General features: G+C 40.7%; 1 protein-coding gene and 1 long non-coding RNA gene across 2 annotated transcripts in view; both read right to left on the bottom strand.

Annotated features, from left to right (window-relative positions):
* Nucleotides 1–4,955, bottom strand: part of LOC311081440 (scavenger receptor cysteine-rich type 1 protein M130-like) — a gene marked incomplete at both ends in the record, with an annotated part of 29,400 nt that extends 24,445 nt beyond the window's left edge. Inside the window, 5 exon segments of the mRNA XM_084111977.1 lie at nt 135–449; nt 557–853; nt 2,181–2,198; nt 3,980–4,177; nt 4,907–4,955. Of these exon segments, the coding sequence (XP_083968103.1) occupies nt 135–449; nt 557–853; nt 2,181–2,198; nt 3,980–4,177; nt 4,907–4,955 (877 nt within the window).
* Nucleotides 4,956–17,164: 12,209 nt separating this feature from the next.
* Nucleotides 17,165–19,556, bottom strand: LOC311080756. Its single transcript, XR_014605713.1, has 3 exons — nt 19,470–19,556; nt 17,562–17,621; nt 17,165–17,438 (listed from the first exon to the last, which is right to left on the bottom strand). It is a non-coding gene; the product is annotated as an uncharacterized lncRNA (long non-coding RNA).
* Between the last annotated feature and the right edge of the window lie 109 nt (nt 19,557–19,665).

The raw sequence follows: 19,665 nt of genomic DNA, 5'->3' as shown, positions 1-19,665 counted from the left end.
GATTAATCAGTTTGTCCAATAATGGCAGACAGGAAACAAAGGAGCTGGCTGAAGTTCAGGAAGTAGTGGAGCTGGGCATAAAGCCTATTTAAGGCAGGTGACTCATTAGTGAGGTTAGGTTTGAAGCAGTTTACCTGAGCAGATGACTCCAGCATTTCCACTACGACCACAGCCATGACTACGCCCTAATGAGCCCCCACAGTTCTTCAGTGTAGACTCTGATCCAGTACACATGAATCTACTCATCCAGACTGGTCCTGATCCTGGTCCAAAATGAGCATCACCCAGAGCATCTACAGGTTCTCCACAGTCCAGCTCTCTACACACCACTGCAGCATCAGCCAAATCCCAGTCATAGTGACACACTGTTCCCCACTGACCTCTATGAAGAACTTCCACTCTACCAGCACAGCGACTGTTGCCACCAACCAACCTCACATTCACACCATCTAGATATTGAACAGAGAAAATGAGAGACAAACACAAGTAAAGGACAGAAAAAAAACTGAGAGAAAAACAACTTACAGGAAATTTGGAAAATTGTTCAAACCTGCACACACCAGTCCAACATCACTGTCATGTGAACAGTTGTGTTGGTGTGATGGTGATGTTGGGCAGAGGTGAATCTGAGACTCATTTCCTCTGCACTGAATTTCTTGTGTCCACATCTGAGCGTCTCCTTTGCCAAAAGCATCTTCTCCCAGCACCTGTACAGGAGCCCCACAGTCCAGCTCTCTACACACAACCTCTGCATCCTGCTGGTCAAAGGCAGCGTCACACACTGAAACCCACGACTGATCATCAAGTATTTCTAACCTCCCAGAGCAGCGAGAACCTCCAACCAGCCGGACTCCTGAAGAAGAGAATACACACATAAAAACATGAGACACTTATTCTATAGGTGGAATAAAATAAAATAAAAAGGCTATAATAGTTGAGAATTTGATGTTTTGTGTTGATTATCTCTGGATTGATTATTGACCATAAATAGTTTACAACTAACTCCTCAGCTTCTCTCATTCATGAGCCTCGGTAATGTTCTTATCCTGCTCAGAGAATTGCAGTAACAATCAGACTCTTCACAATTTACTGAAAATAATGATTGATTTCTTCTTGAATCTCCACTAAATCATTATTTCCAGTAAATTGTGAAGTCTGATTGTTACAACTATTGTCAGTAGCAGTTGGCACATGATCTGAGACCAGCTATTCTATTAAAATCCATCTCTGGGCCAATATGCAGAAAGTACACATAGACAGTAGATTTTATGTAGATCTTCTGTGTTTTTGGGAGGGGAGGAATTGGAGTTGGTAGCCCAGTTCAAGAACCTTGGGGTTATACTAGATTCAAACCTCACTTTCAAAAAACACATACAAAAGGTAACCAATGCTATAAAATTAAATCTACAAAATTACAAACAAATCAGGTCCTACATTACAACAGAGGCTGCTAAATCCTATCTCCATTGTATGATTTTTTCCCACATTGAATACTGCTTCACAGTTTGGTCTTTTGCTGGAGTTACTGCATTAAAACTCATTGATCAACTATATAAAAATGCAGTTAAGGTATTTGACAGGAAACCACAGTCGTTTCACCTTTGACCAATTCTTGAGAAGTATCAACTTCTAAATTTTGAAAATCTAAAAAAATTTAAAAGTAGCTGTCTTATTTATAAATCAATTAATGGAATCACCCCACCACCCCTGGGGGATTTTATCAAAAAGAGAAATAGCGAGACTAGGACTAGATCATTTACTCGAGGGGATTGTGAAGTAGAAAATCTTAGTTTGCACAAAATGTCTTCTCTATTAAAGGCTGCACAAACTGGAACAGTATGCCAATGCCAACGGAAATTAGAGATAGCCCCAGTTTTGTTTCATTTAAGCAACATCTTAAAAGATGGCTAAATAACAATCAAAAATGTAATCATTAAGTAAGAAGGTAGAATTTGATAGGTAGATTTATTTATATATTTATAATAAGCACTTTGGGATATCTATGCACAGGCATTTATGCAATTTAAATAAATACTACAATAAGTACTCTATAAGGTATAGGAACTTTTAATGTTTTTTAGCTCTATGTATATTTGTATATTTGTTGATATGTATGTTGTTTGTTTGACTGATCCACGACTGATCATCAAGTATTTCTAACCTCCCAGAGCAGCGAGAACCTCCAACCAGCCGGACTCCTGAAGAAGAGAATACACACATAAAAACATGAGACACTTATTCTATAGGTGGAATAAAATAAAATAAAAAGGCTATAATAGTTGAGAATTTGATGTTTTGTGTTGATTATCTCTGGATTGATTATTGACCATAAATAGTTTACAACTAACTCCTCAGCTTCTCTCATTCATGAGCCTCGGTAATGTTCTTATCCTGCTCAGAGAATTGCAGTAACAATCAGACTCTTCACAATTTACTGAAAATAATGATTGATTTCTTCTTGAATCTCCACTAAATCATTATTTCCAGTAAATTGTGAAGTCTGATTGTTACAACTATTGTCAGTAGCAGTTGGCACATGATCTGAGACCAGCTATTCTATTAAAATCCATCTCTGGGCCAATATGCAGAAAGTACACATAGACAGTAGATTTTATGTAGATCTTCTGTGTTTTTGGGAGGGGAGGAATTGGAGTTGGTAGCCCAGTTCAAGAACCTTGGGGTTATACTAGATTCAAACCTCACTTTCAAAAAACACATACAAAAGGTAACCAATGCTATAAAATTAAATCTACAAAATTACAAACAAATCAGGTCCTACATTACAACAGAGGCTGCTAAATCCTATCTCCATTGTATGATTTTTTCCCACATTGAATACTGCTTCACAGTTTGGTCTTTTGCTGGAGTTACTGCATTAAAACTCATTGATCAACTATATAAAAATGCAGTTAAGGTATTTGACAGGAAACCACAGTCGTTTCACCTTTGACCAATTCTTGAGAAGTATCAACTTCTAAATTTTGAAAATCTAAAAAAATTTAAAAGTAGCTGTCTTATTTATAAATCAATTAATGGAATCACCCCACCACCCCTGGGGGATTTTATCAAAAAGAGAAATAGCGAGACTAGGACTAGATCATTTACTCGAGGGGATTGTGAAGTAGAAAATCTTAGTTTGCACAAAATGTCTTCTCTATTAAAGGCTGCACAAACTGGAACAGTATGCCAATGCCAACGGAAATTAGAGATAGCCCCAGTTTTGTTTCATTTAAGCAACATCTTAAAAGATGGCTAAATAACAATCAAAAATGTAATCATTAAGTAAGAAGGTAGAATTTGATAGGTAGATTTATTTATATATTTATAATAAGCACTTTGGGATATCTATGCACAGGCATTTATGCAATTTAAATAAATACTACAATAAGTACTCTATAAGGTATAGGAACTTTTAATGTTTTTTAGCTCTATGTATATTTGTATATTTGTTGATATGTATGTTGTTTGTTTGTTTTTTGGTTTGTATTTGTATATGTCTGGGACTACGGATGGAAATGATAGCATTGTGCTAAATCCGGCGTATTTACGTTCAACTTTGATTGTACGTTCATGAATATGCACAGCCCCATCTAAATAAATAAAATAAAATAAAAATAAAATAAAGTAACATAAACCTATTAATGTTGTTGTATGGTTCTTTATCGGTTCATGGAACCTGATGCATTAACTAATGTTAGCAAATTGCAAAACATTAAATATAGGCCATGTTATGTACATTTGGTTTGTTTTAGACCAGGAGATTATTTCTCTCATGAAAAAAAAAAAAAAAACTGTTACACTATCTGACAACATAAATCTTTTTGTTGATAAATCATTAAGCACAATTTATAAAAGCTAAAAGTAAACCAGTTTTAAAATATGGAAGTCAAAACAGCTTAGATCAAAAAATCTAATTATGAATAAGAGGTTAATTTAAGGCAGGTGACTCATTAGTGAGGTTAGGTTTGAAGCAGTTTACCTGAGCAGATGACTCCAGCGTTTCCACTAGGACCACAGCCAGGTCTAAACAGCTCTAATGATCCCCCACAGTTCTTCAGTGTTGACTCTGATCCATTACACATCACAATAATCATCCATGCTGGTCCTGATCCTTGTCCAAAATGAGCATCACCCAGAGCATCTACAGGTTCTCCACAGTCCAGCTCTCTACACACCACTGCAGCATCAACCAAATCCCATGTCTCACCACACACTGTTCCCCACTGACCTCTATGAAGAACCTCCACTCTACCAGCACAGCGACTGCTACCATTTACCAGCCTCACATTTGCACTGTCTGTACAGTACATAGAACAGAGGGAAACAAGACATGAAGAAACATAGGGAAAAACAGAGAAAGAAAGAGGGTGATTAAATTCATACTTTTTTGCAACAGGTGAATGACAAACAAGAGAGATCGAGAAATAACTGTGAACATTCTGTGTCAACTGAACGGTCCTGCCGCCGGAGGTCCACAGCTAAAAAAAATATTTTGATATTGATATATTTACTGAGTAATCCACTATTTTGTACAGGGGGGTCAAAATAAGAGGGATGACAATAGAAAGATGGAACCATTACGATTTTTTATTTACACAGAGATTGGTACAACAAAGTGGATTACTCAGTAAATATTCATCCATGGAATTTTATATTTTGACTTTCATCACCATTTAAGTATGTCTTCATTCAGAAAAATAATATGAACAAGATCAAACATTTAATCGAGAAATTCGTTTGATTTGACACGGAATGACCCAAAAGGGAAAGAGCTATTAGAAAAAGAACAGTAAGACAGAAGAAAAAAAGTGAGAAAACCACCACACAAAACTTAATAAACATTTTAATAAATGCACAAAATATAGGTAATATGTGGCAGTTAAAAAAAAAATCTATATAAACCTACCAGCGGTGATGAGTTTTAGCAGAAATATCAGCATCAAATATCCCCCCATCATCTCCTTCAGCTCTATTTCATCAGCTCAGAGAACGCAGCACAAGTTTCTCCTCTGCTCCCTCAAACACACTGAAGAAACTGGGAACTGTCAGTCCCCTAAAGAGAGAGAGCAAGCTGCAAAACTTTCCAATCAGGTTCATCATTACCTTATTAGACACAACAGAGGAAATCATCAAACAACTTCAGTGACAAATCAGAGGAGGCATTTCTGATTTACACCATATTTATCTAAAGCGTGTCAGCAGAGAAAAGAACTCCTCCTCCATATCGAGACACTTCAGTGAGGATGCACAGACACACACACACACACACACACCTGCCAGAGGCAAAAAATAGTCACATCATACAGGAGACATTAAAGAGTTCAGAGAGGAAGCAGCCCAGGATATTTACAGCATCAGACCCAAACACCTGCTGATACAGATACTGATAACTGCTTAAAAGTATATATATGTATATATAAAGTTTATAAATTCTGCATTCAATAATAATGTTTATTGTTAGAAAAAAATCAAAATCACAAGTTTAAACTGTTTAAAAAATATTCACTATCGCATGATATACATAATCACTAGCAAGTAGGCCTGTACAGCAAATTAGCAGCAATGGGTATCTGAGTTAAAGGGGGCAATGCGTTACTGACACCACAAGATGGCAGCAAAACACTTCTTATTCTAAAGACAGGCGGACAAGGCCCACTTTCACTGCAGTGCGTTAGTCTTCCAATAGATGGCAGTAAAACACTTATTCCAAAAACATGTTGAACGCTTAATGGAACAGAAATTGTTCGGCTCTTTCTCATAATAAAAATCATGAATGACTCATTCTGGCCGAAGAGACTTTTTTTTTCCTGGTAGAAATGTTTGAGTAAAAAGCCATAATTAAATAATTTAAATGTCAGTCATTAATATACTATGGGGCGCCGTTTGTAAAGCGGTTCATGCTGAAAATAACAGCAACATTTTTTCACATTTAGCTTCAAACAATGTTTAAAAAACTGGTATGAATTTTTGACGGTCACTTTTTAGCACATTTACAACAATATTTGTCAACTTAGAGATACTATAAATAGTTAAATCTAAATATTATATGTTATACCTAAATGTTAAATTTTAAATCTAAATGCTAAATCTAAATGTTAAATCTAAATGTTAAATCTAAATGTTCTCTTACGAGAGTTCTCTCGTACTGCGTTTTATCAAAACGCTACGGGAAAAGTCTCTTTTCACGAAACACTGAAGCAAAAATTATCCTTTAATTTTTCATATATGTAAGACGCGTTGCGGCAGCAGCAGACAGCTGAAGCAAGACGGCTTGTCTGCTCATTGGCTGCTCTGCGGCAACTGCATAAGCCTATCGAGCGCAGGCTGATGCAACATCAGACCAATGAGGGCGCTTCGCGCCCTCCTCGCCACTTCCCGCCGAGACGGGCGTGGCTTACCTCTATAAAAGGAGCTCGAGAAGGCTGATTCACTTGATTTTAATCTCTTCAGCGAAGCGCACTCATCGCTGGATCACGGAAGCAGCGTCGTTCGAAGCAAGCACTTCAGCGGGACGAGCCCTCGAAGCCGCTGGCCTACGCCGCCTTCTACAGCCGTACCTGCTGCGCTTTCCGACGCCCATATCCTTTATTGTGCTCTGTTTTGTGTGTGTGTGTGAGTGTTCTCGTAGCACTCACCCCCTAAAAGAGCGGCGTCTTTCTAAAGATGCCTAAATCCTGCGGCTCGTGCAGAGCCCCACTCGCCGGGGGAGACGACCACGTCATCTGTGTTTCCTGCCTCGGTGAGGACCATGCAGCGCTCGCGCTCGCTGACGGCGGCTGCCCTCACTGCGAGCTTTTGCCTATGGTGGCTCTGAGGACCCGCCTGGCATCCTTCTCGAAGCCTGCATTCTCCGCCGCGATGCCGCGCCGTAAGAAGCGCCGCTCGCAGCGGGTCCCGGAACCCTCTCCACCCCGACCAAGCTCGCCGGTTCGCCCGCCAGCTTCACCGACCTCCCCCGAATCACTTCCTGATGCTCAGCGCCCGCAGCCTGCCGCCGCTTCATCAGAGGAAGTTGTTTCGGAGGCCGCGTCGGGGGAAAAGGATTCCTGTTCTCTCCTCGCTTCAGGCAGCGAGGATTGGGCGAGTTCTGAGGACCTCGCGCCTCCTGCCCGAAAGCCCTCAGTGAGAGCCAGCATTGAGACGGAGCTCATGCGAGTACTCGCGTTGGCCGCGGCGAGCCTCGGCCTCGAGTGGTCTGCACCGGAGCCCCCCTCTCGCACCCGGCTCGATGGTAGCTTCCTCCCAGGTGAGCGCAATTCTCCGGAATCTAAGCCCGCTCCTTTTCTTCCTGAGTTACCTGAAGAAGTTGCGAAGGCCTGGAACGCGCCCTACTCTGCGCGTACGCGCTCATCTGTGTCGCCTGCATTCTCCTCACTGGACAAGGCGAATGAACGAGGCTACCTCTCTCTGCCGCCGGTGGAACAGGCTATAGCGACCCATCTGTGCCCGCCCTCTGCTGGACGGCGGACTAAACCGGTGTTGCCTTCAAAAGCCTGCCGCATGACGTCGACGCTGCTCGCGCGAATATTCTCCGCCGCTGGGCAAGCCGCGTCAGCGCTACACACCATGGCTACATTACAGATTTTCCAGGGTGATCTCCTCCGTAAATGGGACGAGGTTGGACCTGATGCTGTCTGTATTGCGGATTTGAGGAGTGCTTCGGACCTCACGCTCCGAGCCACCAAAGCTGCCGCACAAGCCATGGGACGCTGTATGGCTTCCGCCACTGTCGCTGAGAGGCACTTATGGCTGACGCTCACGGAGATGGCCGATTCCGAGCGCATCGCGTTTCTCGACGCCCCGCTGTCTTCCGCTGGCCTCTTTGGTTCTTCTCTCTCCGAGTTCGTGGAGAGATTTACCGAAGCCCAAAAAGCGTCTCAAGCCTTCAAGCACTTCCTACCGAAGCGCTCTGGTTCCGCGGCGGGTCGAGACAAACGGACCCCGCGAACCTCACAGCCTCAGCCCCCGCCTTCGGCCTCCTCTTCGCAGCAGCCTCAACAGCGCAGCTCGAGACCCCGCTCTCGATCGAGCGCCCGGCGCCCCGCACGCGCGCCGCGACCGATGATTGTAGTGAAACCAGAGGCCCCGAAGAAGTCCTAGCCCGCCTAGGAAAGCGCAGGTGTGTGAGTCCCGTTGCGGCCGGCCTCCCACCCAAGCGCCTCGCTGTCTCAGCCCCAAGCTTCGCGGCTGTCCCAGCGTTCTCTGCAAAGCGCAAGCCTGTACAAGTGCCCGCTTGCCTGCACTCAAAAGCCGTTTTTACGGCTACCCAGATATGTCTCGAAAAGAGTGTGATTTCTGGTGTCCCGGCCACGGCCGATGGTGCTATAAATGTAGTGTCGATGCACTCCTCTGTGCCCATCCATACACATAAGCACAGCCCTGCACTCAGGGCTCGCGCAAATAAAATCGACTCAGGTCGATTGCGCCCCCCACATAGTAAAAGTGCCCACTACTCAGTGCCCACGAACACTATGTCTATCAGATCACAGGCTCTCTGTAAAAACGAGACCTGTGAGCGCGCGCGCTGCTTACACAAGCAGCGCACCCCAAGCAGTAAATGTGCCCGCTCCCAGCCCACATCTACTCGCACACATGAGTCCCACGGGGCTTGCGCAGCCCTCCCTCACTCAGTCTGTTGTAATCAAACACTGTTGTAAGGTCGAGGGCGAGCACTCCGCCCGCTGTATTAAGCGCGCCCCCCGCCTCAAATGCCGCAGGCATAACGCCTATGTTTGTGAGCCCCGTAGCACCTCTGTCACACGGCGAACAGAGCGCGCTCTGTATCCGGCCCTTAGCCAACCATGCAGATGCATGGGCAGCGCTTCCAGGGGTTTCGGACTGGGTCTTAGGCATTATAAAGAGAGGCTTCTCGCTACAGTTTCATCGACGCCCTCCGCGCTTCACAGCGCGCGTCGAAACTTCGGTACCGCTGAATGTAGCACACCTACTTCACGCCGAAATATCAAAACTGATAAGCAAAGGGGCGATAGAGCTTGTTCCCCGAGTTCAAAGCGAACAGGGGATATACAGCAGATACTTTCTAGTCCCCAAAAAGGACGGCGGTCACGATCACCTCGAGAATCTTGGTATCACGGTCAATTGGGCGAAGAGTTCACTGAACCCCAGCCAAACGATTCCGTTTCTGGGTATAGTTCTGGACTCACAGTCTATGACAGCGCGGCTGTCGCCACAGCGCGTGCTGAACATTCAGCGCGCGGCGATGTCTTTCCGCCGCGGCGCTTTCACCCTGCTCAGAAAATTTCAAAGGATGCTGGGTCTCATGGCCTCAGCATCGTCAGTTCTCTGGCTGGGCTTGCTCCGCATGCGCCCGCTGCAGTTCTGGTTGAAAGCGCGGGTTCCGCGCAGAGCGTGGGTGTCCGGTCATTTACGCCTCAAGGTCGATCAGGACTGTGTCACAGCCCTGGTACCTTGGATGGCGAACGACTGGTACCAATCAGGTGTAAGCCTGGGGACTTCCTCGAGGGTGAGGATGGTGTCTACGGACGCATCCACCTCGGGATGGGGAGCGCTGCTCGAGGGCAGACCGTCCTTCGGCCTATGGTCGGAATGGGAAAAGCTCCAACACATAAACTGCCTAGAAATGCTGGCAGTGCACAACGCGCTGACGCGTTTTTGTCCCCACATCAAGGACCAACACGTCATAGTCCGTTCGGACAACATGGCAGTGGTGTCCTACATAAATCGCCAGGGCGGTCTGAATTCCAAACCCCTGTACAGGCTGGCGAAACGCCTCCTGCTATGGGCTCAGCACAACCTACGCTCGCTGAGAGCAGTACATGTGCCCGGGCTGCTGAATGTGGGCCCGGACAGACTGTCCAGGAACAACGTTCCTACGGGCGAATGGTCTCTACACCCACAAACAGTCCGGCTGTTGTGGGAGAGATTCGGCAAAGCGGAGGTGGACCTATTCGCGTCCCGCGAAAACGCTCACTGCCCCGCATTCTTTTCAAAGACCGGCAGCGCGCTGTCCCAAAGGTGGCCGCGCTGCCCGCTATACGCTTTTCCCCCCGTCTCCCTCCTGCCTCAGGTGTTGGAACAGGTCAGGAAAACGAAATGCCCAGTGCTGCTTGTAGCACCGTTCTGGAAGAACCAGGCATGGTTCCCAGTTCTGATGCAGTTAGCAGACATCGCTCCATGGCCAGTGCCGTTGAGGAGAGATCTCCTCTCGCAGGCCAGGGGCTCGATCTGGCACCCACACCCGGAACTATGGTCCCTTCATGTGTGGGCGCTCAACGGATATCCGTTGATCTCGCAGAGGGAGTCATGAATACCATCACGGAGGCTAGAGCGCCGTCGACCAGGCGACTCTACGCTTCAAAGTGGTCGGTTTTCTCCGGCTGGTGTACAGCTCGGAGCCTTTCACCCCTCGAATGTGAGGTAACGGAGGTTCTCTCCTTCCTACAAGAGCTGTTGGATAAGGGCAGATCCCCTTCCACGCTCAAAGTGTATGTGGCGGCTATTTCAGCGTTCTCCGGTTCAACGCTGGGTCAGTCACTAGGAAGGAATGATTTAGTCATCCGCTTCCTCAGGGGAGCTAGGAGACTGAATCCACCCAGACCTCCGTCAGTTCCTATGTGGGACCTTTCTACGGTCCTGGCGGCCATGAAAGGTGCCCCTTTCGAGCCTATCCAGTCAATCAGCCTCAAACATTTGTCTTTCAAAACAGTGTTTTTGATGGCTCTCGCTTCAGTGAAGCGCATAGGCGATCTGCACGCGCTCTCCGTGAGCCCGACGTGCTTGGAGTTTGGTCCTAATGACTCTAAAGTCATACTCAAACCTAAGCACGGCTATGTGCCGAAATCCCTCAACACGCCTTTTCGGGCTCAGGTCATTTCCCTGGCTGCCCTGCCGGCGTCGAGTGAGGAAGGGGACTCGAGTTTTCTTTGCCCTGTTAGGGCTTTAAGAACTTATATGTCCCGCTCTGCTGCCTTTAGACAGACAGAGCAGCTCTTTGTCTCGTTCAGCGGACGTTCCAAAGGAACGGCTGTTTCGAAACAAAGTCTATCCAGATGGATAGTTGACGCCATAGCGCTGGCTTATACTGCCAAGGGCATTCAATGCCCGTTGGGAGTCAGAGCGCACTCTACGAGAGGCGTTGCCTCCTTGTGGGCTTGGTCCAGCGGGATTTCCTTACAGGATATATGTACGGCGGCAGGCTGGGCCTCTCCGTCTACATTTATCAGGTTTTATAACCTAGAGGTTCCCGCCTTACAGGCTAAGCTTTTGTTGGTGTAATACTATGCCGACTATACTGGGCTGAACTGTGTAAGACCCACGTTTTCCCACATTAGTGCAGGCTCCCTACCCTGGCTATGTGATGTCATATTCGCGTCTGTGGACATGTCTATATAAGGACGGAGGAAACCCCTCCTGTCTTTAGACTCTCCCTGTGAGGTCATGTGAAGCCTGCGGACGCTACAGTATAGGGAATTAAGGCTTCCCCCCCTTATTCCCTGACTCTGTGTGAGTCTATCTGGTGATTATGCACTGTATGCCTGAAATAGCTTCCGGTGATCAGTGTTTTTATCCCAGCACGCACGGCGTTTTGCAAGGGGTTCCCGTAGCGTTTTGATAAAACGCAGTACGAGAGAACTCTCGTAAGAGAACGTACTCGGTTACTAACGTAACCTCGGTTCTCTCTAGAAGAGGGAACGAGTACTGCGTTCCCTTGCCGTGCGTTTGGTTCACTCTGGTTCGCTTCGGCGATCAAAATCAAGTGAATCAGCCTTCTCGAGCTCCTTTTATAGAGGTAAGCCACGCCCGTCTCGGCGGGAAGTGGCGAGGAGGGCGCGAAGCGCCCTCATTGGTCTGATGTTGCATCAGCCTGCGCTCGATAGGCTTATGCAGTTGCCGCAGAGCAGCCAATGAGCAGACAAGCCGTCTTGCTTCAGCTGTCTGCTGCTGCCGCAACGCGTTTTACATATATGAAAAATTAAAGGATAATTTTTGCTTCAGTGTTTCGTGAAAAGACACTTTTCCCGTAGCGTTTTGATAAAACGCAGTACTCGTTCCCTCTTCTAGAGAGAACCGAGGTTACGTTAGTAACCGAGTACGTTAAATCTAAATGCTAAATCTAAATCTAAATGTTAAATCTAAATCTAAATGTTAAATCTAAATGTTAAATCTAAATCTAAATGTTAAATCTAAATCTAAATCTAAATGTTAAATCTAAATCTTAATGTTAAATCTAAATATTAAATCTAAATCTAAATGTTAAATCTAAATGTTAAATCTAAATCTAAAAGTTAAATCTAAATCTAAATGTTAAATCTAAATGCTAAATCTAAATCTAAATGTTAAATCTAAATGTTAAATCTAAATCTAAATGTTAAATCTAAATCTAAATCTAAATGTTAAATCTAAATCTTAATGTTAAATCTAAATATTAAATCTAAATCTAAATGTTAAATCTAAATGTTAAATCTAAATCTAAAAGTTAAATCTAAATCTAAATGTTGAATCTAAATGTTTCGGGTGAAACTAAATATTTAACTAATATGCAAATTCAAAATGCCGGTAACCGGATTTAGATTCAACATTTAGATTTAGATTAGATTTAACATTTAGATTCAACATTTAGATTTAACATTTAGATTTAACATTTAGATTTAACATTTAAATTTAGATTTAGATTTAACATTTAGATTTAACATTTAGATTTAGATTTAACATTTAGATTTAGATTTAACATTTAGATTTAACATTTAGATTTACATTTAACATTTAGATTTAACATTTAGATTTAGATTTAACATTTAGATTTAGATTTAATATTTAGATTTAACATTTAGATTTAGATTTAACATTTAGATTTTAGATTTAGATTTAACATTTAGATTTAGATTTAACATTTAGATTTAACATTTAGATTTAGATTTAACATTTAGATTTAACATTTAAATTTAGATTTAGATTTAACATTTAGATTTAGCATTTAACATTTAGGTGTAACATTTAAAGTGACCGTCAAAAATTCATACCAGTTTTTTCAATGATGTTTAAAGCTAAATGTGAAAAAATGTTGCTGTTATTTTCAGCGTGAACCGCTTTACAAACGGCGCCCCATAATATAGTGCTTTATAGATTCAGGGCTTAGTGATGGAGAGATTGAGAATTTAAGTTCTGTTAACTGCCATAATACAGAAAGTGACAAACCACTGATTTATTAATATTAAATCAAGAGAAGGCATTTTTAAATATCTGCATAATGACATTAGATTTTAAGTAATTAAAGAAAAATAAAATCTTCAGCTTATGTCTGTGGACAAACACACACATTACTAGAACCTGTAAGTTGTTATGAAAATGATTATGCATGAATACACGATAATAATAATAATAATAATTATTATTAAAATAACAACGCAACTATAAGTATTTGAAATAGCCTACTTAAAAAGAAGTATAAAATACTTAAAATAAGTATTTGACAATAACAACAGCGACGCAACATCAAATATTTGGTGTTCATGATTAAAACATTAATTTGACTCCTATAATTAAATAATTATACATATTATGCATAAATAAATACATTATTAACAACAACAAGTGTGTGATAATAACTGGCCCATGATTTAAATAAATAAAAACATTAATTTGACTGTTTGATATAGATTACTTTTAGCCTTTCTGTCATGCTTGATTAAGATTGGTTAATCATGGCATTAATTCTGTTCTAATATTGCAGCGTAATGAGTGTTGGCTCAAAGAGAGTGAGAGTGGACGATGGGGGAGTCGGAGGACATGAGGCAAAAATTAATAATAGGTGTCTTTCACATTTGCAATTCTATCAACCACAATTTAAGTGAAACATATGTTTTTTTTTGTGAATTGACCATTAGTATTGCAGCTGTGAAAGAGACTATAGCAGCAGCAAACAGACTGGAGCAGTTTGAGCTCAGAAAGACTCTTGACAGGATTTCTGAAGAAGACACTTTTAGCTCACAACAAATGATATCATTTCCCATTAAAAGTTTTGAAAGTAACATGCGGGCCATGATATTAAAGATTAACCACAGGTAAAGTCAAGTCTTTATACAGGTTGTTTCACAGAATTATCGTGATAAACAGGAAATGATGATTCAATGATGCAGTAAAGCAGCTCTAAAAGACAACAGTTCAATGTTTATTTAGTTCGGTTCAATAATTGTGTAAAGTTCATCAGTTATGGAATGAGTTTAGTTCTGATGTCATCATCCAGCTCAGTTCAGACCGATATTGTCAGTAAAGTCATATCAATAATATTGTTGAATATTAAGTGTCCCCAACTAAGCAAACCAAAATGTGACAGTGTCAAGGAACCCAAACTACTGGTGACAGAAATGGAGAAAAAAAGTCTTTCTAAGACTTGGGGAAAGAACGAAACATGGTGTAGTTATGATTCCAGACTGCAGACTTTTCTGGGTGAGATATGTACTTATTGCAATTGAGTTCTCATTAGAACAGTTGTTTTCTATTGGAGTAAATGTACAACTTCACAATAACAACACAGACACTGAATATCATTTATGCAAACATCATATTTCAGGTTATTTATGAATGTTTTCTAACATATATTCAAAAATATTCAGAAAACCTATTTTTGTATTGTAACTATCGTGTTTTTTCACTGGAAGAGGAAATAAATGTTTAAATGTCAAAAGATTTAACCCTGACTCTGATTCATAACCCTGAACTGTGGCAATCATGGTAATAAACAATGCTTACTAGAAATGATCAAAGGGAACTCTAAAAGTATTGTTTAAAAAAAATTTTGACAAATATTTCAGGTATTTTGTTAAATAAAAAAATAAAATAAAATTTCCAGAAGCTGATATGGCAGTGGGTGTGGCCATCGAGTCAAACAGCTTCTCTGTCCTCCCCCACATCATCATAGTCTGCATTAAAGAAAGAGCAACAGTTCAATTTTGTGATTGCATCAGTTTTTCGAAATGAGTTTATTTAAAAAATCAGCAATTAAAATTATTTATATACAGTGCCCTCCACAATTATTGAACCCCCTGGTAAATATGATCAAAATTGGCTGTAAAAAATAAATCTGCATCGATCATCCTTGTGATCTTTCATTCAAAAAATGTGCAAAATTCTAACCTTTCATTGAAGTAAAAGAATTGAAAGTGGGGGGAAATCACATTATGAAATAAATGTTTTTCTCCAAAACACGTTGGCCACAATTATTGAACCCCTTTTATTAAATACTTTTTGCAATCTCCTTTTGCCAAGATAACAGCTCTGAGTCTTCTTCTATAATGCCTGATGAGTTTGGAGAATAACTGACAAGAGATCAGAGACCATTCCTCCATACAGAATCTCTCCAGATCCTTCAGATTCCCAGATCCATGTTGGTGCTTCTCCTCTTCAGTTCAGCCCACTCATTTTCTATATGGTTCAGGTCAGGAAACTGGGACGGTCATGGCAGAAGCTTAATTTTGAGCTCCACAACAAATTTTTGTTTTGATTTTGATGTTTGTTTTGGATCGTTGTCCTGATGGAAGATCCAACCACGGCATATTATAAGATTTCTAGCAGAAGGCGTCAGGTTTTGATTTTTTATCTGTTGATATTTGATAGAATCCACAATGCCATGTATCTGAACAAGAAGTCCAGGACCTCCAGCAGAAAAATATGCCCACAACATTAAAGATCCAATGGTATATTAAATTGTACACATGGGGTACTTTTTATCCTTGTGTTCACCAAACCCATCTAGTGTGTTTGCTGCCAAAAAGCTCTGTTTTAGTCTCATCTGACCACAGAACCCTGTGTTGTTTGAAGATCCAGTCGTGTCTGACAATTAAATTTGCTGGAATTTGTTTTTGGATGAGCGAGGAGGGTTTTTTTTAAACCCTCCCAAACAACATGTGGGGATGTAGGGGTTGTTTGATAATTTTTTTTTTAGGCTTTCTGACCCTAAGACTCAACTAATCTCTGCAATTCTCCATCTGTGATCCTTGGAGAGTCTTTGGCCACTCAAACTTTCATACTCGCCATGCATTAAGACAGTATAGACACACGTCCTTTTCCTGGCAGATTCATAACATCTTTAGTTGGTTATAACTTCTTAATTATTGCCCTGATGGTCAAAATGGGGATTTTCAATTCTTTAGCTATTGTCTTACAGCCACTTTCTAGTTTGTGATGCTCAACAATCTTTTGCTACGCATCAGAACTGTATTCTGTGGTTTTACTCATTGTGATGGATGATTAAGGGGATTTGGCCTTTGTGTTTCCTCATATTTAAACTTCTGTGAAACACGAAGTCATAGCTGGACAGTTTCATGTTCCTAGTCACCCTGGTGTACTAAAAAAGGTAAATATTAATGGGAATATACTTCAGAGATATTTTACTCGTAAAAAATTCTAGGGGTTCAATAATTGTGGCCAACATGTTTTGGAGAAAAACATTTATTTCATAATGTGATTTCCCCCCACTTTCAATTCTTTTACTTCAATGAAAGGTTAGAATTTTGCACATTTTTTGAATGAAAGATCACAAGGATAATCGATGCAGATTTATTTTTTTACAGCCAATTTTGATCATATTTACCAGGGGGTTCAATAATTGTGGAGGGCACTGTATATATGTGTGTGTGTGTGTGTGTGTGTGTGTGTGTGTGTGTGTGTGTGTGTGTGTGTGTGTGTGTGTGTGTGTAATAAGATTTAAAATTCAGTTTCAATTCAGTTTTAAACTGATGAAGTGGTCAATTCGTAAATTGTGAATCTTAAACATGAAAGATATTCCAATATAGGCCTATTGAATCATAAGACATAAAGCTTACCTAACAAGTTTCTCAAATCTTCAGTGATACTCTGCACATCATCATACTCATCCTGATCTCCCTCTTTACACATAAAAAAAAAAAAATAAAAAAAAACACATGTTCACTATATCTTGTAGATTAATGTAGATCAAAAATTAAGTTGTGTGACTCGCCTATTACACATTGAGAGCACTGTCCATTAATGATGACATCATCATAATCCTCTAGTGTGTCCACTACACACAAACACACACAAGCTCTTAAATACAACATAACATGGGTGGAAAATTTTGTAAAATTATATATATATATATATATATATTGCTTTATTATGTATATACTCCTTATTAATAGTTAGTAAGGTAGTTGTTAAGTTTAGGTATTAGGGAAAAAAACACCTTTTCCAGGACCATAGGTCTGTCCACTGGTAATGACATCATCATAGCCCTCTGGTGTGTCATCTACAAATTTAACATGAAATCAATGCCATCAAGCTCAAAACAAACTTGAATGTATATATTAATATGTAGACTGTAGAATAACAGAGAACTACAACTACAGCATGATTTCATGAAAAGATGAAGTGGGTGTGGTCAGTGAGTCATATGGCCCCACCCTCTTTATTTGACTCCTCCCCCACATCATCATCATAGCCTGTTATTAAAAACAAAAGCAAATTTACATTCTCTGTTGTTTTAATTGCATTTAGGCTTAGTTTAGTTGAGCAACATAAAAATTAAATGTATCTGGTTATGTAAACAGATTATAGTATCTTACCTAACAGTTTTTTCCCATTTTCATTGCTGTTCTTCACATCATCATACTCCTGATCGCCCTCTGATACACATGTAAAATAAAACCACATTATAACTTGTAATACACTTATAATACCATAGATCCCTCAGATTCTCCTTATGACAGTCTGGGTCTATGATTATGATGCAGTGAGATCCAGGCAGACAGGATTATGTCTTGAATTATTAAGGAATAACACATTTTATTAAAATGTAGCAAATAAGTTTCAATATAAGATAGAAAAGTAAATACAAGTATTAATATCCAAAAGAATTGTATCTAAAAGATAAGATCAGAGTATAGAGAAAGAAGGACCCAAAAGAAGTGTAATATTTGCAGAATGAAAGGAGAAAAAAGAAAGAAGAGGCAGAAGAAGAAGCCCAGAGTCTTCTGAAACGAAACATTTTATTTGCAGTGCCTACGTAACAGGAAAGGACTAGGGAAAGTACCTATTGAAGTTCTTCTCTTGAAACCATTTAATGATGGACTCAAGGCAACATGTACCCTGCAGGTCTGATTAGGTCATGGTCTAAGGGACATGGAATAATTTAATAAGCAATTGTGGTTTTGCACCTTTAAGACCTTTAAGAGAATATTGCAGATTTTGCATTATCTAATGCAGACAGAGATGGAAAGAGACTTATTTTGATACCATGTTACATCACATAATCAATCCTGATGGAAAATACAGACGGTCAACAGGATGAACCAATCAATTGACGAAAATGAAAATCAATGAACATGCAAAATAATAATCATGCAACACATGGAATATAACGATTACGCTAATAATGGTTAAATTAACATAGCAATCAATGACTAGAATTCATAAAGAAAAGATTATTAAGATGCATAGAAAGGAAACATTTATTTAAAAAAATAAAATAAAAGACATAAGTAAAAATCTTTGATCTCAGTGCATGGGCTTTTTTTTTTACAACACTGTGAAAACACATTTCGAGACCATGGTTTTTTTTTTTTTTTTTCCTCATTATACTGCTCTGCAACTTGTTTTGTTTTTAAAGCACAACTCAGTTCTGTGTGAACGGCACTGTTGCTCACATCATTTTCAGGGCTAATTCACACCGCAGTGACAGATGCATGAGACAATCATCAGATCACAGTTTTTTGAGAAATCATACCACACTGCTCAGACATTCCACGACCCGACAAACGCAGATGGAAGATGTTCAGTCCGTGGAAAAAAACAGTGACCAGCGGCATCAGACAGTGACAATAACACACACTGATCCAAAATGTACACTGAAGTATGTCTGTTGCTCAGCATCTGTCAGTAGCCAAATGTTTGAACTGAACTATTTCTGTTTCAATAAACTATCATTTATTCAAAGAGCTGATGTGATCAATCATATCATATTTTGGGAAGCCAAGAAAGCTCTTTATCTCTTCCAACTCTACAAATGCACCAAATATAACCCCCTGCTTAGTGCTTAACACTCTCTAAAAATTCACACAAGATCTTCACTGACACACAGACATAAACATGCAGCTTTGTGGTTTGGTGGCTGGTGAAGTCTTATCTACAGATTCATCTGATTACGCATCAAAAACCCAGAAACAAAAATAGTCATACCGATCTGACATTCTCAGTGGAGAGATTTTCATGAATATAGAAAACTTTTCATATGATTAAAATTGATAAGGCAAATGTGAATGAAAGAAAAAGCTTTAGTTCTAGAGTGGATCAGATCTGGATCACTGATGTCTCCCCTTATTTCAGGATAAAGTGATATTCATCAGTTCACACTTACATATAATCAGATAGAGTAAAGTGTATTTGTCATTTTGTCCGAGGGGAGACTACAGGGGATCTCTAAACATAAATTGTAACATAATTAAAGCTTTTAACATTTTCCCATGATGACTCACCCTTCTGAGTGAAGTGATGTTGTCTGTGATGAATCTCTTGATAAATGGCCTCTGTCGGAGTCCTGTTAAGTCCTGTGTACCAGTCAGAGAGAGCTGTGAGTGTAGACAGACAAACCTGCTGTCAGTTCACAACACATGACTGATCATGTGACAGAGAGAGACACTGGAGGAGTTTGTGGAGGAGTGACTGATGTTG

The sequence above is a fragment of the Abramis brama genome (genome assembly GCF_963993115.1).
Source record: "Abramis brama genome assembly, chromosome: 4".
NCBI lineage: Eukaryota > Metazoa > Chordata > Actinopteri > Cypriniformes > Leuciscidae > Abramis > Abramis brama.
This window is presented reverse-complemented; position numbering and strand designations above follow the sequence as displayed.